The sequence below is a fragment of the Podarcis pityusensis genome (assembly GCF_964106645.2).
Source record: "Podarcis pityusensis genome assembly, chromosome: 2".
In the NCBI taxonomy this organism is placed as follows: Eukaryota; Metazoa; Chordata; class Lepidosauria; order Squamata; family Lacertidae; genus Podarcis; species Podarcis pityusensis.
The window spans coordinates 106,896,823-106,920,548 of NC_138029.1; the positions used below are offsets into that span (position 1 = coordinate 106,896,823).

A 23,726-nucleotide genomic window follows, 5' to 3' on the forward strand; every position below is an offset into this window, starting at 1 on the left:
ACAGGAGGAAGGCAAGGCAAGCTGCCTGTAACGGCCTTTGAAGCCCTGGATCTGGAAGTGAGGAGCTGGACCCGCTACCCGAGTGTGCCCAGCCGGCGTGCCTTTGCCAGCTGTGCCATGTTGGACGGCTGCTTTTTCAGCCTGGGAGGGCTGCAGCAGCCAGGACCCCACAACTTCTACTCCCGGCCCCACTTTGTCAACACTGTGGAGATGTTTGACTTGGAGGAGGGTGAGCTGGAGTCATGTTGTGCCTGTTTGAAGGAAAGTGGGTTTAACGCAGAGACTGTGGTGGATTGACAGCGACTCTTGCCTGAAAGTGATGGCACAAAAGCCCCAAGCAACTCGGCAACTCCTTGTGTTTCAGCCCTAGTCACACGTTCACTTCCCAGGCAATACCATATAAGGCAGCCTTCTTGAACTCTGGTCCTCTCCATGTTTTTAGACTGCAGCTCCCATCAACCCTGGCTGAAAACATCTTAGCAATAGACTTCCCTTTGCATGAAGGCTAAGATGGCTGAAGATGATGGGAACTGCAGGTCAATAACATCCGGGCACCAAAGGCTGATGAGCTCTGACATAAGGCCTTCCTTGGCTATCATCCAGCATCACATTTCACCACAGAGTGAGTCAAGGCAGGGAACTGAACTCCCTGAGATTAACTAATTATTGCCCCTGCTTAAGATGGGTGGATGGGACACAGGTGGCGCTGTGGGTTAAACCACAGAGCCTAGGACTTGTCGATCAGAAGGTTGGCGGTTCGAATCCCCGCAACGGGGTGAGCTCCCATTGCTCGGTCCCTGCTCCTGCCAACCTAGCAGTTAGAAAGCATATCAAAGTGCAAGTAGATAAATAGGTACCGCTCCAGCGGGAAGGTAAACGGCGTTTCCGTGCACTGCTCTGTTTCACCAGAAGCTGCTTAATCATGCTGGCCACATGACTCAGAAGCTGTATGCCGGCTCCCTCGGCCAATAAAGCGAGATGAGCACCACAACCCCAGAGTCGGCCACGACTGGACCTAATGGTCAGGGGTCCCTTTACCTTTACTTTAAGATGGGTGGATAAGGATTGTGAGTCATCTCTTGTCCATGTCAAGAGAGGTAAATACCCAAATTATAGCCCTTTAGTCAAGATCCATCTTGGCATTCATAGGTTCTTGGCCAACTGAGTTGTCCTCCCCTTTAGTCTTAGTTCCTCTCCCTCCACAGTGAGCTGAGTTCTTCCTCTCCGCCATCTCCCATCCAGGGTCCTGGAATCGACTGAGCCGCGCCATCCGCATGAGGGACAAGAGGGCTGACTTCGTGGCTGGACGCTTGGGTGGCCGCGTGGTAGCAGCAGGGGGGCTTGGTAAGTGTGGCAGATGGGCCACTTCTGTGCTCTTGAGGTGTGCGGAAGATGGAGATGCACAAGAACTTGTCCCAAGCTGGGGATATGTTGGATTGCATGTGAGATCAAGCCCCTGGGCTTGAGGGCTTGTCGGATGGAATGCAACTCCTTAAAACAAGTAGACCTACACCATCTCTTTCAAGTGTGTCATCTTCCCTTACCTGTTGAGAGACGTGGATCTGATTTGTGAAGTTGCTCCTTTCTGCCTCGTCGTTCAGCTCTCTCTCTCTGCATTCCTGTTCTGGATTAGCCTGCAACAGTCCCTTATTCTATGCACTATGAGAAGATAAGAACAGCCTGATGGAGCAGGCCAGTGTCCTATCTAATACAACTTCCTGTTCTTACAGTGACCAGTCATATGCATTTTGGAATCAGTCACTCAGAAGCAGGACTTGAGTGCAATACTTGTGATTCCCAGCAATTAGCATCCAGAGGTTTACTGTTTCCACCAACCAGGGGAGCTATAGAGATGGCTTCCCCTGCGTCTGGCAACCAGGGTATTGACTCTGTTTCTGAACATCAAGGCTAATACAGTTCTCGTACAACTACATCAGTGTGCACAGGGTTTTCAGGTATTCCCTCCCCTGCAAGCTACCATTTTGGCAGCAGTTGGCCCAACCCATTTCACATACCATGGTTAGCCGTAAGCCACAGCTCACCGGGGGAAAAAACAGCACACAAATGATAGAGCACACCGCATGAGCGCTGGTTCACATGTCACACTAAGGCAAGGTTTGTGGTTGGTCGCTCTTTGTTCCCGGCCAGGGAGGGCAAAATGGGAACAATGTGAGCAGTTCAGTTTGGCTTACTGTGATGTGTGAACTAGCCCATTATGTGAACAGGAATTGAGTTGTCCCTAAACACAGGATAACTGCCTTTTGGTTGATAGAATCAAAGTGAGGGAGGTGGTGGCAGATTTCCATTTTTGCAATCTGTGTCAGAACTAAACGTCTTTGGAAGGATGTGTTGGGGGGCCATGTTGCTACCTAACATGAATGAGTGGGACAGGCATTATAGCAGGAGAAAATACAGGGGGGGTTGAGCCTTCCCTTCCTTCTGCACTGAATCTTGTAGGTCTTTCCTCTGCATTGTTGCAGTTTGCTCCTCCTCCACCTCTTGCACAAACTATTAGGGCAGCCACTGATTCACTCATCTTCTTAGATACAGGTAAGTTTTGCATGCCATTTTCTCAGTGGAAATATACGCTGCATATATATGCCTTAGGGTCCGTTTCAAGCATGGGAAATATTGCCTTTCAGATATTGTTGGACTACAAATCCTATCATCCCTTGACAATGGGCCATGCTGGCTGGGAACACCATTGGGAGGGCCAACAATTCCCCATCTCTGGGCTAAATGCTTTGCTACATGTCACTGAGACTGAGCATGGGGAGAGAGTGCCTTTAGTGACCTCTGTTTTTTGCAGAAACCTCCTCTTTCTGTCAACTTCCTTGCCTTTCTTAAACACTACCCTAGATGTCCTTACAAAATACAATAATAAAGAAGGCATAAAAGTTAAACTGCAAAACTCCAACAAGGTTGTCTTTGAAATGAATGAGAGTTAGAGACAGCAATTACCTGAAAATGTGTCATCTGAATGCTTTCAGCATTGGGTCTCTGGCTTTCATTCACACCCTCTCGGTGTAGCTGGCAGTCCTGGGGTGCTGGCAAAGAGGCCTGCTGTGAGAAAGCATGCCAGGATCCGTTTGCACTGTTTCTGGCGTCAGTTTGAGTTCCAAATCCCTGCCTTTCATAAACATCCCCTTGGCGTGTAAACGAAACCTTTCGTTCCTGCTGCAGCAGGATGTGCCATTGTTGTTCATGGGAGATGTTTGCCTTGGAGCTTGGCTCAGCCATAGTGTACTCTTGTACTAGTGAAGTCAGTAGATATGCCAGATTTTTTATTTTCATTTTTTGCAACTGCTGACATCAACTACCGCTTGGCTCATGGATCTGCCTCTCTCCCCACCCCCTTTGCAGGGAACCAGTCAAGTGCTCTTGGATCCGTGGAAGGATTAAACTTGGCGAGGAAGAAATGGGAGCCCTTGCCATCCATGCCCACCGGCCGCTGCTCCTGTTCCAGCTTGGAGGCTGCCAACCTGCTCTTTGCGATCGGAGGGGTGGCCCAGGGTCCCAGCAGCGCCGTGGAGGCCCTGTGCCTTCAGGAAGGCGTCTGAGCGATGCTTGCCGGTGGAGAGATTTCTTCTGCCAATACAAGCCGAGAGGACTAAAGTGCCTGACGACGATGGTGACGGGACATGCGTACAAGGGAGCAGGGAGGAGAGCATGTGCTCCGTTGCCGGCGCGGCGCCCTGCAGCAGCGACCTTTCCCTTTGCTGTTCTCCAAGTAGCTCATTTCATCTTTGCAAAGCATAGAGTAGTAGCTCAGAGACTGGGGCAGCCCTGCACTGTCAGCAGGGCACAGGCGAAGCGCCTTCGCAGCGCACCCAGCCAGCCGAAGCAAGATCTACTACTTTCTCAGTGCCACAGCAGGTGCAGAAGGTCTCCTGCTTCCCAGCCATGGCTTCTTCATTGCGCGCAGCCTTCCGACTCCAAAGGAACATGGCGAGAATATGGGCTGCGCCGTGCTCAGGTTGAAGCGGCAGAGCGATGGCCAACCGGAACGCTCCATTCAGCACCCTCCCCTTTCATTGTCTGTCCCGCTGTTGAACTTTAGATTGTAAGCTCTCTGGGGCACAGGCCTCCCCTCCCCTTTCCTCCCTCTTTGCTTAAGCTACTCCGTAAACTCGCCATGTATAACGGATATCGGTAGTGCTATATTGACAGCTCACGTTCTACTGCACCGCTGTTAAGGCTGCCAGTAAAAGGGCGAGCGATGACACGCAAAGTTGAGCCTGGGAGACGAACGCAGCAGTGAAGCAGCCATACAGCCCAAGACACAGCTCCACCTGCGTTCTTGCCATGCTCATTGGGCTGCGTGGGTCTGGCCCTTAACTCCAAAGACAGCAAGGTTTCCTCAGCAGGCTCTGGGGAGGAGCGGTGGAAGGTGTAGGCACAAAGAGGAGCAGGCACTCCAATGTTTCTGCTTTTGAGTTGCCATTGCTATCCTTGCGCTGATGTCTTTTACGCTGCACAGCTGAGTTGACTCCAGGAAGGCTGGGTGCAGCCACGACACCCTCTTGTGTGTTCCTAACTTGGTCTGTGTCTCATGTAGCACATAAGGTGCCCTCTAGCCCAGTGCCTAGGAGGTGGTGTAGCACCTCATGCCAATAAAACCAGTGGATTTTTTTCTCTCTCTCCTGGTTTTCTGTCTCCTAAAAATGGGTCTTGTTCCGAGATGTGCTCCACGTGCCTAAGCTGCTGTCTGCGCTTAACTCTTAGCTGCTGGTGGTGGTGGTGGTAAGCAGTCACTGTAAGATCAATTGCTAGCATCAACATAGGTGAGAGGGAGAAAGAGTGCCAAAAGGCAAATTTAAAGCTCACGTTGGACAAAGTCCAAGCAGCTTTACTTCTCCCCAGTCCTCACAATGTGTCAGATGCAGCTCAGCACTCAAACGCAGAGAGGAGCAGGAAGTTTAATTCTTTATTCAAGAAAACAGCAAACAACGCAGAGAAGCCTCAAGGCAGGGCCAGCTTCCATAGCACAGTTGCCAGGACTGACAGTTCCTGTTTCCCATTTCCCCCTAAGATCCCCTCCTCTTCCGGAGGTTGCCCACGTTGGTGTACACTAAGGCAAGAGCGAACTCTTGCTCATGGTTCAGCCACATGCATGTTCTTGGAGAAAGGGGGGGGGAGGGAGTCGAATTAACAAGCTGCTGAGAAGCTTCATGTGCTGAGTCTGAACTGCTTTCTGCCCTTGGCTCTTCCCTCTCGCTCATGCCTGTTGCTTTTTTTTTAAAGCAGCCAACCATTCCTTCATTGTCTGACCTGTCCTCAGTGTCCCACCACCATTTCCGGTGCCCTGAACCTTCCTCCTCTGAGGCTTCCCTAGGGGGTTTGCCAGCTGGTGCCTCCTGCCACTTCTTGTCATCCAGCCAGTCTCCTCCTCTAACCGGACATTGTCCAAGCAGCCTCAAACTGTAGCGGCCCACCTGCAATCTCTGTTCAGCCCTGTTCATTGTCCTATGTGACCTTGGAGACAAGTAGGAAGGGGAGCTTGTCACAGCAGGAGAGTCATACTCCTGGAATTCTCCTGCAGCCTCTTGCCCTTCCCGCCTCTGCTTCAGCCTCTGTCTAAGCTGCTCCCTGTCACAGGCTCTCCTTGCTCACTAAAGCCTGTTACTTCTTCAGCATCTAACCAGTCCCCCCTCCGCCCATACCTTCTACCTCTGCTCTCTCTTCAGTGTTCCCCACCAATCCCCGGGCTCTGAGCCTTCCCCCTCTGGGGCTCCCGTGTTTGGTGCCTATTCGTCCCTACAAAACAACCCTTTGTGCTTAGTCTTGAAAACAAAACAGTAGAATTAAACAAGCATACCTCCGCACAACTCTTCTGACTGGCAAAACAACTCCGTGGCCAAAATCAAGAGTTTTGTGGCAAAAGGTTTCCTGGCAGAGGGGAAATAAAGGGCATGCAAAACCCGTAGCATCCGCTTGTGTCACAGTCCAGCAAGATTTTATTTTATTTTTTTCCCATATTTCACCTTGTACAAAGGAGCATTTAACTGTTCTCGCAGATAACGGAGAAACTCCCGCGTGTGATCAGCAATTGTGCCAGTGCAAACAGTCTGAGACAGTCCACCGGGTTGGCCTGTGGGTGCCAGGGCGCACATAAATGGGTCCTGGAGCAAAGGCTTCTGGGGTCTTGCTGGTATCTGTTGCGGTGGGCTCACACGAGCCTGGAACGGTGGCGGGCTCACTGGAGACAGGGGCGGTGGGCTCACTGGAGACAGGCTTGGTGGGCTCAGCATCTTTCACCACCTCACGCTTGAATGTCCTGAGGATGGGTTCATACAAAGAGTAGCTCCGGTAAGTGTGCTGGTAGGTGGTGCTGGGAGTGCGTTGCAGGGGCTGCCCTTGCCTGTGGGAGTGATGAACTAACACCTGGGGGACCTTTTCTCTGGAGTGGAAGTCATACTGGTAGCTTGAGATGAGGGGTCTCTCACGTCTTAACTCCTCCTTCAAGGGAACCCAGTCAATTAAGTTCTTGGTGTTGGGAAGGCTTCCCTCTATTCGCCTCCTTCCTAAACCCTGCCGGGGAAACAATGACCAGACTGTTCACACCTGCACTGTGAAAGGAGCCACCTAGCACACCATTTTAAACGCAGAACCAGAAGAAGCCAGGAGGTTACCAAGGGTGGAAGACAGGTGCGATATTCTGAGAGCAGGGAAGGGCACTGGAGGAAACCCTTGCCACATTTAATCGAAACTAGTGACGGTTGAACTACCTTGGAATCGAGGGACAAAACAGGCGACTGATCAAGTGCTTGGCGTCTCTCACAAAAGTTTTGAAGAAGGGTTCACAACTCTGCGATTGCTTTTTAAAAATTTAATCTGTCTTCACACCAAGCTGAAACTCCTGCCCTCAGTACTTGATCCTGCATATAGTAACCCACAAGTTAGCCAATATGCCACAAATTGCAATTATTTGGCATTCTGGTGCAAATTTCTCCTGATAAACACGTTCCGTGCAGGGTTTTTCTTTTACTAATATACACATTTTTGCAACCAGTTTATCCTAATGCATTTTGTATGCTATTCTCATGAATATATGCATTTCCCCCCTACACATTACTTGGCTGGAGAACTGCGCTGCAAAATTCAGATGTGCAAATTTCAAAGGATGGCTGTGCTTTGGTTCTCATAATGTTTCAGAACGCATGGTTTCGCTAAATTAACCTTTGAGTTCAAGCTTAGTCACTTTCCCTCCCAGTGCCAGGGAGGAATCTTACGGAGCACACCTGCCTTAACAAAGGATGATGATAATAATAAATTTTATTTATACCCCGCCCTCCCCAGCCAAGACCGGGCTCAGGGCGGCTAACAACCAACAATAAAAACAAGTTGATTAAAATACAATTTAAAAAACCAAGATTAAAATACAACATTAAAACATTAGGATGCGGCCTCTTCACAGGAGGAGAAAGGGAAAAGAAAGAGGGGGAGGGAATCAAACTGATTCTAAGCCAAAGGCCAGGTGGAACAACTCTGTCTTACAGGCCCTGCGGAAAGAAATCAGATCCCGCAAGGCCCTGGTCTCATGAGACAGAGCATTCCACCACTGGCCGGAGCCAGTGTTGAAAAGGCCCTGGCTCTGGTTGAGGCTAATCTGACTTCTTTGAGGCCTGGGACCTCTAGAGTGTTGCTATTTATGGACCTTAAAGTCCTCCGTGGGGCATACCGGGAGAGGCGGTCCTGTAGGTACGAGGGTCCTAGGCCGTGAAGAAGGGCTTTAAAGGTCAAAAGCAGCACCTTAAATCTGACCCTGTACTCCACAGGGAGCCAGTGCAGCTGGAAAAGCACTGGGTGAATATGCTCCCATGGCAGAGACCCTGTGAGGAGCCTCGCTGCAGCATTCTGCACCCGCTGGAGTTTCTGGGACAGCTTCAAGGGCAGCCCCGCGTAGAGCAGTAATTACAGTAGTCAAGCCTGGAGGTGACCGTCGCATGGATCACTGTGGCCAGGTCGGGGCGGGAAAGGTAAGGGACCTGATGCGGTATGGAGCACTCCAGTGCTGAACCTAACCCTTGCCTAGCTCTGTCCTGTCCCTGCGGCAGCTGACCCTGAATGCTCGAGTGTAACAGGCACCCACTAGACGTGTAAGGCAAAGCCTCAGGCTACTTCGTGCAGCTAAGAGCACTTAACTAGTGCTTTTGCAGAGGCAGTCGGTTGGTGTCATCAGTTCCTGAGGGAGCCCTGGAGCCTGCCAAGGGAGAGCTAATCACATTAGGAATGACCCCGGTGTCTCTAATCAAGCACTCCTCTGATTAACTTCTCTACCGGCTCTATTGCTGCATATGAGGAAAAGGACCAAAAAACCTTCCCCGCCCCCACACTCCCGCACCCCCCCCCAAACCAATCACACTCACGTTCTCAAAATATGTAGCTGATCCTGGGAAGGCGTGCCTGTTGTCGTGCTTAGAGAATATGTGCTTTGAAGGGGTTTCCTGGAAAAGGGCACAAGCAAGATTAGCCCACGGCTCCCTGCCAGACGCCACACCCTGCAGTTGTACCAGTGGGGTAAAGATGGGATCTGCTTTCAAACACCAGGTGAGGGCAAATTTGGCCCAAAGGAGAGGGATTCGTACTGGGAAGCTATGGATTTCGGGTGCTGTAGTTCAAGACGACTGGGGACCCAAGGCTGAGAAAAGCTGCTGTAGTCGGTAGGGTAGGATTAGCCCTGTTTTAGAGCCACAGTGTTCTGGTTTGCTTTGTATTCTGTTTTCACCCTCTGCCTGCTTCCCCCCTACCTTTTCTTTCTAGTAAAGTTTCACAACTAGGCCATAAAACTCTGCAATTGCAAGCCTCGGGATTCTGGAATCCAGGCTACTGTTTAGATCAGAGTTGTAAGAGACCAACCCATTTTTTTTATGAGATCTGGGAAAGACTTGTGAAATGTGGGCTGCCTTTACACACTGAGTAACGTGTAAGGGAACTGCTTGTGAAACACGGGGTGAGTTGATCTCAGAGTTCCTGGGCTTTGGGAAGTTAGGGAGGGGAACTACCAGGGTAATGAGCAAGCTGCTTTGATATTGGGTTGGGCAAAGGCAGCTAGAAGCTAGCCTTGCTTTCCCCAGCAAGTTTGTGTGTAGGTTGAGCCAATGAGTGCAGCTGTACTGGCTTGAAGCCTTAAGAAAAACAACAAAATTTTGGTGCGCCCCAGGTGCACCCTGGCTGCAAGAAATAAGTGGGAGGATAATGGCAGCAACTACCTTAGATTAAGACTCAACTGGCAGCCCTGCAGAGCTGCTGAGCTGCAGCTGGGCAAGCAAGTCAGTGTGAAAGGCTCTCCTGAGCATCCTCGCTTCTTCACAACCTGGTCCTGAGATAATATAGGGCCTTATGGGTGGCAGATTCGCAGCTGGTGAAAATCCTACAAACAACGTACAGTGGTACCTCAGGTTACAGACACTTCAGGTTACAGACTCCGCTAACCCAGAAATAGTACCTCGGGTTAAGAACTTTGCTTCAGGATGAGAACAGAAATCACATGGTAGCGGCACGGCAGCAGCGGGAGGCCCCATTAGCTAAAGTGGTACCTCGGGTTAAGAACAGTTTCAGGTTAAGAACGGACCTCCAGAATGAATTAAGTTCTTAACCCGAGGTACCACTGTATTATATACTGGCAGTAGTTTGCCCCACAAGCAGCCTGGTCACTGGACTTAACCATTCAGGGATCCTTTACCTTGCAGTAGCTGCAGCCTCCGGACCAACCTCAAGGATAGCCCCACATTGCAGTAATCCAACCATGATGTTACTAATGCATGGACAGGTGTGGTCAAGCTATCCCTATCCAGTACATACCATACTGGGCAGACTGGGGAAGACTTGGAATGGAACCCCCACTCAGTCACAATTCACGAAGCTTGCTGAACTACCTTCAGCCAGTTACGCTTTCTTACCATTTTGTACCTCACAGAATTGTTGTGAGGAGAAAATTGGGTAAATCTCTGCACAAAAGAAAATCCCTGAAATCCTTTACAGAAGGGTTTGATACAAAGGTGGTAAAATAGAATAAATATTGCACGTGTGTGTGTTTTTTATTGTACAGAGTACCTTCCAGTATGCATTCAGGTAAACAGCAATGTCTTGGCCAAGGAAACTGGAATTTGGGCTTCAGTCTATCCTACGTTGAAGCCTCTAGGATTCTTTCTATAAGGCCAAGCCCCTTGGATCTAAAAAGGGTCAATTGATTGTTCCACAACTGTTCCACCCTAGCAGCAGCCAATTGGCTATGCCTTTTGCTTGGTGTGCTACATTTGGTACGTATATTTCTGCTGCTCAGGACTGGTAGAGAGTGAAGAATAAAAGCGTCAGTTGCCTGTTCCACAGCTTCCATCAAGAAACAAGAAATGACTCATAGATACATAACTTATCCAAATACCCACAACTGTCAGTAACAACCAGTGAGTCTCTACACAGCCTTTTTGTTTTCACTCTATCTCATAAGCCCACCCATGTTGATATACAGAAAAAACAGGAATTAGTGAGTTTGATTCCCCCCTTTTCTCTTAATTAGTGATTTCACTGTATTTATTTTCAAAATAAAATGTAATGAAAAACAAAAGAAAATACACCGTTCTATTCCTAGGCATACGAGGCCTAGTCTTAGGCTTGCGGTCCTCGCAGAAGGTCCAACCTCTACTCAAGTGGGGAGTGAACTATCACTGGCGATCCTCTCTCTGGTGGTAAGCAGCAGGGAACCTGTAACTGGGGCATCTAGAGATGGGAGTACCAGACACTTTGGTCTTTGTGGGAAGCAGAGCTGAACAGGCCACCCAAGGGCCTCTCAGGCTGGCACAGCAATAGAATAAACAAAATCGCTCCCTTTTTCCACCCCGGCTGACCGATGGCAGGGCTTCAGGTGCTGTGGTGTGTTTGTCACTCTGTGCTGCTCTGTGTCTCATGAGGAGTGCTCTTGCCCACCCACATTATCAGAGTGTACACCTGTGGGGCCTTATCCTGCAAAGCGCTGGGCTAAGACCCTTTCCTCTCTTGAATCCAGAGCTCCCCAGCATATGACAAAATGGGGGATGCTCTTGTGTTCTCTGTGCAGATGTCAGCTTCAAGGGATGCTTTGTTAGCAGACGAATTTCATCAGGAGGAATCATTCTAAGGGAGTCAATTGTGCCATTCACTGATGTCTGAAAAGCTCTTGCCAGTTGGCAGCTGGAGATCAGTTTTGCATCATCCAGGAGCTTATTCTGTTGCCTTAGCTGGCATCCCTGTGCATCCCTAGGAGCCAACAGGGCGGTCAAGCCAAGGAGCTGAAGATGCACAGGTTGTATTTATCCTATCGAAGTAGCCAAACACATATTTTGCTACAGGTCTCTGATTGTTATAAGCCGACATTTATAGGCTGCCTAAAAGTGTTTGTGAGGTGCTGGCTCTTTTAGAGCAAATTCTCCCTCACAACTAATCTCAGTCAGTCCGGCTAGAGGGAATTTCTCTGTTTTACAAGCTGAAGCCAGAATTGCTCTCCTGCATTTTGTAATGCACTGCCTATACCTCGCTGATGCGCCATGTCTTTCCGAATCATGCTGAAAGCTAGTGTATAAGGTACTAGCTAGCCCCTCACTGTGAAGTACAGTGTGTATAGGTGCCTGTACATTATACTGGCTACAAATTTTAGTTTCTTTTTGGAGGAAGGGTCTCTCTCCTAGTGCAGGCCTTGGACTGGAGGCTGCACCATGTGGTTCTTCAGAAGCAAATGTCTTCTCATGAATGACAGCAATAAATAACCCTCTTGTGTGGTACCTGGTAGGGCTGGGCTGGATCTGGTTTTTCAACATCGCGATATATCACCAGCTAAACATCGTGATACACCAATATATCACAATGTCTGAAATAAGGATGGAGCTATGTACAGGCATTGGCCGGCTTCATGGTTTTCCCCCCATTGTGATTTTTTGCACAGCACCCACACATGTAATGATCTGCAATGTATTGCCGGGTCAAAAATTATGAAACCAATATCACGATATGAACTTCAAACTGGTTTGGGACAATATATTGCCCAGCTCTAATACACATCATGATTCGCAAAAACCTATGGAACTGATAGCATGATATGGACTTCAAACTGGTTTTGGGCAATATCACTAATCCTAGTACCTGGGTGTCTTGTATATTGCTGCCTAGAAAGCAGAGACAAGGCGCAGATGGCGAACCTAGTAGGTGAGCTCACACCCATATTAACCACACCCCAAGGGCTATTACACTCCTTGGCCCTATCATATTTGGAGCCAGCATGGCCTGTTCTGCACCACTGAAGATGCAACATCTGGTACGTGCTCCTGTTAATCTCCCCCAGTGATTACTGTTAAGTTGTGGGTGAACATATCAGACGACACAGCGATTCTTCAAACAGCTCTTGATTATTCACAGGCCAGAACAGAACTGAACTGAAGGGTTCAGCCAGCCTGCTTATATAGAGCTCCACTACAACGCAACAGTAACCACTTTCTGTAACTATCCAATCACTGAACGTCACTTTCAATCCCTTATTTGCATATGTGGACCTGAGTGAAAACTATCTACAGTATTCCCCTGCTGGCCCAGGGTGAGAACTTCAGTACATAACAATTACAGTCTGCAATAATCTTTTCTCTGACCTTCCGATAGCTCACCTTTGCCTGCTCAATCTACCCAGGACCGCTGCTAAAATTAATCCCTGTTTTCGTCGCTCTGACATTGTGATGCCCTTGCCTGTATCCCCCAATACTATCTTTCTCTTCTCTCCTGGATCCACAAGCAACTTCTCATCTTTTCCTGTGAAACTCTCCCTGACCTTGCTTCGCCTCCCTGGGCTCATGGGGTCATGTGGATTCTCATTGGGAACAAGGCAGAGGAAAAAGGTTTAAGGCCCCCTCCACACACAGTATAGTCCTGATCCAGCTTGCGAGGATGGGCTGTACCAGCAATTTATTTTAATTTTTTTAAGATCAAGTGCACCAGGGCAACCATATGATAAATATCACATCTAGTTTGGTCCTCGTATAGAAGTTGTTTCTAAACCTGCTACCTTTTTATTCGGAGGAGATAGAGCCTGGGATTATCTGCATGCAAGGCATGTACCTCTGCCACTGAATTATGACCCTTTGCTTCTATATTCTCTAAAGCCACCCTGTAATTTCAAGGTTGGGTAGGAGAGGCGTTTTGCCAAGTCTTCATTGTTGCTGAGGCTTTATAAATAAAGTTGACCCTCTCGATCAGCATGGGCTTTGAAACCCAGAGAGAGAGAGAGACTCCGCCTCTGGTTTCTTACAGCTTTTGAAAACAATATTTTCCGTACCAGTGAAACTGCTAGCAAACACTTTGCCACAACATAATTAACATGTAGTACGGGGTAACTAGAGACCAGATAAAGTGCTTTGGGGGGTTATATCCAGCCCACAAGCTGTCAGGGATTTTGTAACTGTAATAAAATATTGCCGGTGAGGGATTTTCAACAGGTACAGTTTGTAATCCCAAAATGCTGCAGGGGTCAGAAAACAAGTGCCTGCTCAAACAGGCAAAACTATTAAGCAAACGCAAGCCCCTGCCTTTGCATCCGATCACCCTGATTAGATCTCCCACAGATAAAATACTGAGCTATATCATTTCTCCCCTCCATGAAATAAGCTGAGGACGAGCGCTTGGGCTTGGGAATCAGCAGTGGGAGTTCTCCCTTGCAAACCGAAAGGATCAGAGAAAGAGATTATCCAAGCAGCACAGATGCAGAGTCACATGAGCTAAGCCCCTTGTCACAACACGATGCTCCGTTTCCTGCCTCTGCAGTGCTGCGAGGTGACAGGACTCCAGGCGCAGCGGCACAGAGGACGAGAAGCAGCCGTGGCTTTACCTGTTGTCAAAACTGCTGTGGGTTCCCAGAAGAGAATTAAGAGGCAGCTGTCTTCCTCGCTTACTGGGGACAGATGCCAAGTCTCCGGCTGTCAGTGCCAGGATGTGGGGGCAGGAGGAGCCTAATCCACAACATGCCGCTCGAGATATCGCAAAGCAATTAAAGAGAGCTTAGCTGCTACCCGAAATCCCAGCAGATAGATTTAATAAAGAGGAGGGCTGGCACTTCCATACCACAATAACAAAGGACAACCTGGTCCTCCGAAAGGCAGGAAAGAAACTACCGACAATGGATCCCTCTCATGAGCAGGAGACAAGAGGGTTCTTCCAGACTGTAGCTGTTCTCGGGTCATGTACCTGCAAATTTAGGTTCCACAATTATAGCTGACTGGGAGGCTTTGCGCTACAAACCTGTTCCCCCAAAATATTGGACTGGAAATGGACTGGAAGGTTGCTTGAGCCAATGCCATCTTAACCTCCTCGCAAGGAAATTGGGATGAGTACACAGTGGGTGGCGCTGCAGGTTAAACCACAGAGCCTAGGGCTTGCCGATCAGAAGGTCAGCGGTTTGAATCCCTGTGATGGGGTGAGCTCTCGTTGCTCGGTCCCTGCTCCTGCCAACCTAGCAGTTCAAAAGCACATCAAAGTGCAAGTAGATAAATAGGTACCGCTCTGGCGGCAAGGTAAACAGCGTTTCCGTGCACTGCTCTGGTTTGCCAGAAGCGGCTTAGTCATGCTGGCCACATGACCCGGAAGCTATAAGCCGGCTCCCTTGGCCAGTAAAGTGAGATGAGCGCCGCAACCCCAGAGTCATCTGCGACTGGACTTACTGGTCAGGGGTCCCTTTGCCTTTACCTATACTCAGTAAACAGAGGATAGAGAAGAATTTCCACTAATGTAACCTTGGGCGCACGGAATTTGCTTTACCTTTCATTTTTGTTTCATTTGAGAAATTTATATCCATCTTTCACTATAAAAGCGCTCAAGGCAGCTATTAAAAACAGCAAGAAGATAATTAACAAACAATTAGCTGCATTTTAGTTATTAAAGCTTTAAGCAGCATCTAGCATAAGTCCTAACGGTGCGATATTCACAAGCTCCTAAAACTGATTGTAACGGAAGCACAAAAATATAACCACATCTTCCTAAATAGATTTTTCCGATCAGAAAAGCATTTTACTTTACAGCATGACATATTATGCTTGACAGGAAGATATATTCTTGCAACACTATGCAGAAAAGTCAAGCACTAGGGATTCAGGAGCCTGCCTGCTGTTCTAGCTCAAATTAATTCCACATCGGCGAAGGGTCAAATGGGATAAAATCGGCAGTTTGGGACAAGCAATTTTATGCAGGTTGAATTAGGATTTTAATCCCAGGCTTCACACATACACACACAAATGCAAGTGAAAGAGTCAACTACAGCCATCACCACTACCACCAACCTTCGTGATGGGATCCATCAGTTGCCATCCCATATCTATCACAGTACTCTGGATACGACCTAGGGCCATGCTGTAAAAGCTCCTAAACTGGGTGGTAAAATGGCAAATGCAATCCAGTGTAAACGAGTGTAAAAGTGAAGCATGTTCATATACAGTATACACTCATGAGTTGACTGATCAGAAATGAGACCTTGGGGTTGTGGTGCAGGAAGATCTTGACCCAGTGTGTGGAGGAAAAGGCACATTCCATGGTAGCGATCACTAGGAAGGGAACTGAAAATCATAGAATCGTAGAGTTGGAAGTGTAAATAAAAATTTAAGGTCTTATATATATAATAAATGTTCATAAATGTGCCAGCCAAGCACGTACAGTGGTACCTCGGGTTACATACGCTTCAGGTTACATACGCTTCAGGTTACAGACTCCGCTAACCCAGAAATAGTACCTCAGGTTAAGAACTTTGCTTCAGGATGAGAACAGAAATCGTGCTCCGGCGGCGCGGCGGCAGCAGGAGGCCCCATTAGCTAAAGTGGTGCTTCAGGTTAAGAACAGTTTCAGGTTAAGTACGGACCTCCGGAACGAATTAAGTACTTAACCCGAGGTACCACTGTACATAGATATGTGGGCCACATGTCTGGAGCAGCACAGGAAGACTGTCCTGAAACCATTTTGACTGCCAAACTGACCAAATGTTTTCTCTGCAAGGGGGAGGGGGGAGGAACCTTCCCATTGTCTCAGGAATTGGGTAATCACCATCTCAAAGGAATGGCCAGACTACCGGGAAAGGCAATCAGATAAGGCATTATCAGATAACCTGGCAGACAGGAAAAACAACAACATTCAAATTTTTGTTGCAGACCGCCTTTTCTGTGATGTAGGTATGATGTTTGTGGGGTGTGGTCTTGGGTTACGCCCCTTCTGTGATGTATGTATGATGTATGGAGGGGTGGTCTTGAGCTCCAGGGCAGGGAATTTAAAATGTCTATATAAGGGCAGGCACCCCTTTTTTCTGGGTCCTCCTCTGTTCTCCTGCGTGTGAGGGGAGCACCCTGTTGCAACAGCTTTAATAAAAATCAGGCTTACTAGCTGCTTTGCTTCTCAATATTCTCTGGTTGGCCTCTGTTATTTTCTCCTACAGATAGGGAACCCACTTAAGGACTCTGTATGGGCTCTTGGATACCCCATAAGGGAAGAAGGGCAGATTTTGTTTACAACAGAAGGGACCCTGAGGGTCATTTAGTCCAACCCCCTGCAATGCACGGATCCTGCCCACAGCCATCCCTGGGTGGGCTTGAACCACCAACTTCCTGCTTAACAGCCAGATGGGCTGTTGAGAAAATAAAACTGCCAATATTGTAATGCTGCTACATGGCATGACCGCATTTGGAATGCTGTGTACAGTTGGAAAATAAATAGGTTTTTATTTTTTATTATTATTTTTTAAAAAGGGTAGCCACAGGTTGAAGGTGGGTCTCAGGTATGAAAAGCCTGAAGATTTGTGGTCAAAGAGTTAAATACCTGAACTTGAGATGAGAACTTTCTCTCCCAGATCTTAACCACGGCAATGCACTGAGGCCTACTTCCAGTACGTTTCATGCCTTCCTCTGTGCAAATTGAGATTAGTCACAGCACGCCCATACGGCCCTTTCATTCCATTTGTCCCTATTAACAACCAGATAGGAGGTCTGGTAAGGATGAAGGCTTTCATTTGCCTTCTTCCCAGTGGGAGCCTGTCGAAGGAGCTGACCCGTCACTCACCTTCATTCTTTTCAGGAAGAGTTCAGGAGGTTGCGGCTGGGCTGCTTTGCGGTACTCCTGGGTGAAGTCGCTCCTGCATCTGCTTCTGTAGTTGCCATAGAAACCGTTGGCGTGCTGGAGCAAGAGAGGCAACAAGGAGCCCCTAATTAGCAATTGAGCAACATAATCCAGTAGCCTCTCCAAACTCGCTGGTGAGCTTGATAGGGGCCACGGGAAGGTCACACTTTGCCTCTGACAACGACGAAAGGATTTCGCAGGGGTTTGTCATTATTCTTATTACCGACAAGAAAAGAGGCTCTTCAGGCGAGGGCAAGAAGCAGACAGGCGAGTCTCCGATGATGCAGGCCAGCTTCCCACGGGGGATCTCTTGGCCACGTTACGCCAGCCAAGGACTTGTCAAGAGAGCTTCGTTTAGGAGGGCTGAGAGTCATGTTTCGACAGTCTTGATCACCACGGACCAGACATAAGGGGAGCTTCAATTTGAGCTGATCTGCGCCAGTCTACATGGCTGGTAGAGAATGCCCAGCTGTGCCCCACTTCCAGGCTGCCCTCTTGCCCTCACCAAAACAGCATTCTTCCTGAAAAGGTATTTTTGGTTGTGTGCAACATCATCCAGCCATCAGCGTGGGACTGGAAAGCCATAATCTACACCAGCCTTTACAACAAAAGAGCTATCTGGTACACTGAGTATACAGTGGTTCCTTGGTTCTCAAACTTAATCCATTCCAGAAGTCCGTTCCAAAACCAAAGCGTTCCAAAACCAAGGCACGCTTTCCCATGGAAAGTAATGCAAAATGGATTCATCCGTTCCAGACTTTTAAAAACAACTCCTAAACCACCAACTTAACATGGATTTTACTATCTGACGAGACCGTTGATCCATAAAATGAAATCAATAATGTACTGCAGTCACACAGTCAATCAGTCAGTAGCTGAACTGGGTTCCACATAGTCACAAGAACACAACGAAAAAGCCGCAAAAACAAAAATGCAAAATAAATAGCAAAGACCTCAGCGTAACACTCAAAACGGAAGCGTGGCACTCAAAACGGAGCACGTTTGGCTTCCGAAAAGAGTTTGCAAACTGGAACACTTACTTCCGGGTTTGCAGTGTTTGGGTTCCAAGTTGCTTGAGTACGAAGGCGTTTGAGAACCAAGGTACCACTGTACTCTGCATTAAAAACCAATCAATCAAAACACTGCACTAAAGTAACCATTCTGTGCCAAGAAGCTGGAATCTATAACCATTGTTGTCTGTTGTCCAGCACAGTCACTATAGCAGATATGGGAGGAGTTAGGGCTAGCCGCCACTGCTGCTACTTACATACCCGCCAACATTTTACCATCAAAACGAGGGATATAACATTCCCATTTTATTTTATTTTTTAATTTTTATTTATACTTTCCAGGTTTATACATTTCATTAATTTTACAATCATTTTAACTTTTCAAAGCTTGACTTCCTTCCCCCTCTTTCTGCGGTTCCTTAAATTTATTTTTTAATATCTTCTGCAGATCCAAATTCATTTGATTTGCTCATTTAATTATCTACTTTAAATATATACTCTTATGAAACTTTAGGTTATTACAATAATCCTGCCAATGTTTTTATCTGTTTGCCATTTTTCTGTAAATATTCAATAAACCATTTCATTTCTTTTATTAAAAAAAGTTTGTTATCTTGATTTCTTATTCTTCTGGTATGTTTCGCCATTTGTGCATATTCCGTAAGTTTTTGCATCCATTCTTCCTTTGCTGGGACTTCTGCTTCTTTCCATTTTGGGACCAGTTACGAGTAGCATTCTTGCTGCTGTGGTAGCATACATAAATAAATTTCTATATAATTTAGGTAGTTCTGTCCCTATAATGCCCAAAAGGAAAGCTTCTGGTTGTTGTTTTTTTACAAAGGTTATTTTAAACATCCTTTTCAATTCATTATATATCATTACTACAAGACCACCACATATGATAAAAAGAACCTTATTTCTCTTTACATTTCCAACACTTGTTTGATTTAGATTTGTACATTTTTGCCAGTTTACTCGGTGTTAGATACCAATGATACATCATTTTCATATAATTTTCTCTTAAACCATAACATGCTGTAAATTTTATATCCATGTTCCACAATCGTTCCCATGCTGCCATGTCTATATTATGACCCATATCTATGGCCCAGTGTATCACTGAGGATTTTACTTGCTCATTCTCTGTCTCCCATTCCAATAATATTTTATACATTTTAGACTGTTGCAGAATTTGTCCTAGTCAATAACGACAGGCTCCGGGTTCTTCAAGGAAGGTCTGGTTTATTAAGCTGCAGCTGGCATCAGTGAGATCGTTCTCAAAGGCTGAGCCCCGATTGCTATTTGGGGCTCACTTTTATAGTGTGTTGGGACACGGGTGGCGCTGTGGGTTAAACCACAGAGCCTAGGACTTGCCGATCAGAAGGTCAGTGGTTCAAATCCGCGCAACAGGGTGAGCTCCCGTTGCTCAGTCCCTGCTCCTGCCAACCTAGCAGTTCGAAAGCACGTCAAAGTGCAAGTAGATAAATAGGTACCGCTCCGGCGGGAAGGTAAACGGCATTTCCGTGCACTGCTCTGGTTTGCCAGAAGCGGCTTAGTCATGTTGGCCACATGACCCAGAAGCTGTCTGTTGGCTCCCTCGGCCAATAAAGCGAGATGAGCTCCGCAACCCCAGAGTCGGTCATGACTGGACCTGATGGTCAGGGGTCCCTTTACCTTTACCTTTATAGTGTGTCACAAACAACTTCCAGACACGGGTACAAGAGCGTGTGCAGAGCGAGATTACATCATTTTGCAAACAAGCCACACAAGAGTCCTTTCCTAAGCAGTTCCTCTTTCTGGGAGTCTGTCTCAACAGTTCCTATTTTTGGGAGACATTACAATAGCAGGCAAAAACAGAACTTTTCTAGCCTCTTCCCCACTCCCCTCCTGTCCTGTCTGCAACTGCCAGTCTGTGCTGGTTTTTTGCCCATATTCAGCTGACCTATGCAAGTTTAAAAACAGACACCAGACTGTTAAGTTGTGGGTGAACATATCAGACGACACAGCGATTCTTCATACAGCTCTTGTTTATTCACAGGCCAGAACAGAACAGAACTGAAGGGTTCAGCCAGCCTGCTTATATAGAGCTCCACTACAATGCAACAGTAACCACTTTCTGTAACTATCCAATCACTGAACGTCACTTTCAGTCCGATATTCGCATATGTGGACCTGAGTGAAAACTATCTACAGTGTCCCCCTGCTGGCCCAGGGTGAGAACTTCAGTACATAACACAGACAGTTACCCGGTAGCTCATCTCCTTGTGACTGACTTTCTTGACCAGCCAGTTTACACAGCATTTTGTGGCAAACTCGAAAGTGGGGGTTGTGGGGGGGTGGTTCTGGAGACATTTTCTGCTCATAGGGTACCTTTTGGGTGTTGGACTGCTGAGTCAAGTAGATTCTATTTTCTAACTGCTGAGCTGATTTCTGCACTTTTCCCTCAGGCAGACATTTTCTGATCACCATCGGGGCAGGGGCTGCTGGGGGCAAGTGGATTCTATCTCATCATTCCTCAAGACAACACTTTTTTTACATTACATCCCAACAGGTCTCTCTCCAGTTGTGACATTTGTTCCCCAAACCCTCGTATCCTATCTTTCTTAAATACTTCATTCAAATAATATTTTAACCATGTAGTTAATTTCCCTGATAATTCCTTAAATTCTTTAAATTTGTACTCTCCTCCCTCTTGTTTTATTAAGTTTCTTCAAGTTGTCCACCCTTCTATCCTATTATTTTTCTTTACCGTTGTAGCTTCCAGCACTGAGAGCCATAGTGGTGTTCTTACCAGAACACTCCCATTTTCAAACCAAGGATCACTTAATGAGGCAGCCCCTCAGTATTACGTATAATTAAAGTCTTTTCATTGCCCATGCACTATATTAATTTACTCTGCACTATTATTAATTTACTCTGCATTAGCCTGCCCCGCAATGATTTAAAAGTCAAGAGGGCAATGATTCTTCTAGTTAAAGAGACGCCTGCAAAATATAATTATCCTACAAATTTGTTTACCAACTGTTCAAAATACAGTGGTACCTTGGGGTACATACGCTTCAGGTTACAGACTCTGCTAACCCAGAAATAGTACCTCGGGTTAACAACTTTACCTCAGAATGAGAACAGAAATCGCGCAGCGGCATCAGGAGGCCCCATTAGCTAAAGTGATGCTTCAGGTTAAGAACAGTTTCAGGTTAAGAACGGACCTCTGGAATGAATTAAGTACGTAACCAGAGGTACCACTGTACTGTAAATCTCAGCAGGTACAGGGTGTGAAATGCATGTCTATGTCCCTTGGACACAAGTTGCATCTGCCCATTTAAAACTTTAACTTGCCCATGGAGGGAGCTGAACCCCATATTTAAATCCCATATTCAAATTCAAACAAGGCAATCTCCCAAATACGAAAATAAGGGTGGTGGTTTAGCAGAGAGAGGGATCAGGAAAAGGTGCTTTCCCTGATAAAGAGAGACAATCGGAATATCTGTAGGTAGGTTGAAGGGCGAAGAGGTAAGAGCGTACTGAGGCTTCTAGTGGTATGTTTAGGTAACTGTTGTCTCCAGACATCTGGACTCTGGACCTTGCAGGGTCTCTCCCTGTTTAGGGATAATGTATGTTACTTCACTAGGGACATGGGTGGCGCTGTGGTCTAAACCACTGAGCCTCTTGGGCTTGCCAATCGGAAGGTCAGCGGTTTGAATCGCCGCGACAGAGTGAGCTCCCGTTGCTCTGTCCCAGTTCCTGCCAACCTAGCAGTTTGAAAGCACACCAGTGCAAGTAGATAAATAGGTACCGCTCTGGCGGGAAGGTAAATGGCATTTCCATGCGCTCTGGTTTCCGTCACGGTGTCCCGTTGTGCCAGAAGCGATTTAGTCCTGCTGGCCACATGACCCGGAAAGCTGTCTGTGGACAAATGCTGGCTCCCTCGGCCTGAAAGCGAGATGAGCGCCGCAACCCCATAGTCGCCTTTGACTGGACTTAACCGCCCAGGGGTCCTTTACCTTAATTTACCTAAATTACTTCACTAACTTCCAACTGTGGTGAGCCAGCTGCCTTTGAGGAAAACATAATTAGTCTGCTACTTGACGTAAAGGACAAGTTTAGCAAAGTTTCAGGATATAAAATGGGGACCCTGGACATCTGCCCCCAAATCCTACTCTGACAGCACCAATGGAAGCTTCAGTCCCCGACAGTCAAAAATAATGTTCAGCCCCACTCTTGAGTTTTCATCAGGCATTGCCTGCACGTATCCAAACCTCTCTTTGTGGCCCTGTAAACTGACAATATTTTTTAAAAAGAGTCTCAATATTTTGTGTTGTAGCCTGAGATTGTAGAACTAACTGCCCTGGTTACGGCAAAAGGTAGAGGAGCTGTTCTAAATTGGTTTGTGTTGTGTTGCAACAGCAGTAGACAAATAAAGACGACTTTTCTGCGCACATTGTCAGGCCTCTGCAGTATTTTTGAGGTCACAGTTTCTCACCGCTATAAAATAAAAGTACAATTCCATCTTTTATCCACCTTGGTTGGTAGGCTTTGATGCCTATATCTCAGCAATGTGTCTCATGCGATAGATTCCTGGCCGTGCTACCCACAGAGAGTGCTGTTATGGGAAAAACTGTAGGAAAGGTATATATTACCTTGCAGAAAGGAAGAAAGAAAACAGGGGGGAGAAAACATTTTGAAGGTTTTGTTTAAAGAGACAAGCAAGGCAGGGTTGCCCTCTGTCCCTGCTTTTGTTTGCATTATCTGTTGAACCTCTAGCAGAAATTATTAGATCTAACCAGATGATAACAGGTGTTAAAGCTGCCTAGGAAGATTTTGAAATTAGCTTGTACGCAGGTGATGTGGTCTTATATGTTAAAGGTCTGGAAAATATAATTAGTCTGCTACTTGATGTAAAGGACAAGTTTAGCAAAGTTTCTGGATATAAAATAAACTGTACTAAATCTGAGTGGCTGGGTAAGATTCTCCAGTTAAATATTATAGCATATATCATAAGACCTAAATAATGTATTTGAATACAATCATGACAAGCTGGTGTTTAAAGTCAAAGGTATACTAAAAACTGGTTGCTGTTGAAAACATATTGTTTAGGGGAATTAACATTTCTAAAATTTTACCCAAAAATTTATTTTTGTTTCTGAATTTTCCAATTAGAGTACTTCCCTAAATTATAAATACCTGGCAAAATATATTTATGGAGTTTATTCAGCAAAATAAAAGATTCAGGGTAGCCTGAATCTGTCTTATGAAGGGTAGCCTGAATCTGTGTCTTATGGAGCAAAAAATACGGTATATTGACTTGCTTAAGACTGTGATGCCACTCAGACAGATCACTATTCCTTTTTTTTATTCCCTATAATCGGAAGAATGCCTGATTGCATGTTTGGCTAAACAAAGTATGAATTGTAGCCTGCATGGTTAAACAGACTAGTATGATCTGACTGAGAGGGGAAAGACAAGATTATGATTCTTTTGTTGACAATGTTATCATTTTTATTGTATATTGGGGGAATAAGGTACAGGAAAATATAAATCCACATGCATTGCTGGGAGTGCTTTGAGACTATATATAAAATTAAATTTATTGAACCTTAATGAGATTAATGC

General features: G+C 46.6%; 3 protein-coding genes across 11 annotated transcripts in view; 2 read left to right on the top strand and 1 right to left on the bottom strand.

Annotated features, from left to right (window-relative positions):
* KLHDC8B (kelch domain containing 8B) overlaps positions 1-4,639 on the top strand; it is a 41,468-nt gene extending 36,829 nt beyond the window's left edge. For all 9 annotated transcript variants that reach the window (XM_080995862.1, XM_080995861.1, XM_080995867.1 and 6 more), the window contains exons 5-7: positions 5-229; positions 1,243-1,344; positions 3,364-4,639. In XM_080995862.1, coding sequence (XP_080851988.1) covers positions 5-229; positions 1,243-1,344; positions 3,364-3,560 — 524 coding nt within the window. In that variant the 3' untranslated portion in view covers positions 3,561-4,639. The remainder of the gene's footprint in view (positions 1-4; positions 230-1,242; positions 1,345-3,363) is intronic.
* A 1,295-nt stretch (positions 4,640-5,934) lies between these two features.
* Positions 5,935-20,597, bottom strand: CIMIP7 (ciliary microtubule inner protein 7). Its single transcript, XM_080995908.1, has 4 exons — positions 20,484-20,597; positions 17,047-17,160; positions 8,370-8,447; positions 5,935-6,531 (listed from the first exon to the last, which is right to left on the bottom strand). Exons 1-4 carry the CDS (start codon positions 20,580-20,582, stop codon positions 6,043-6,045), a joined length of 780 nt encoding a protein of 259 aa, XP_080852034.1. The 5' UTR covers positions 20,583-20,597; the 3' UTR covers positions 5,935-6,042.
* The window catches only part of IHO1 (interactor of HORMAD1 1), a 55,252-nt gene continuing 48,751 nt past the window's right edge, over positions 17,226-23,726 (top strand). The window contains exon 1 of the mRNA XM_080995766.1: positions 17,226-17,237. The gene's annotated coding sequence lies outside the window, so the exon portion shown is untranslated. The remainder of the gene's footprint in view (positions 17,238-23,726) is intronic.

Excerpts from the sequence above, each read along its gene's own strand:
- CIMIP7 (XM_080995908.1), bottom strand. The coding sequence starts at position 20,582 with ATGGTGATCAGAAAATGTCTGCCTGAGGGAAAAGTGCAGAAATCAGCT. Across the intron at positions 8,448-17,046 it reads TCTTCCTGAAAAGAATGAAG|GAAACCCCTTCAAAGCACAT; the intron begins GTGAGTGACGGG and ends GCCCTTTTCCAG. Across the intron at positions 6,532-8,369 it reads CAGCTACATATTTTGAGAAC|GGTTTAGGAAGGAGGCGAAT; the intron begins GTGAGTGTGATT and ends TTTCCCCGGCAG.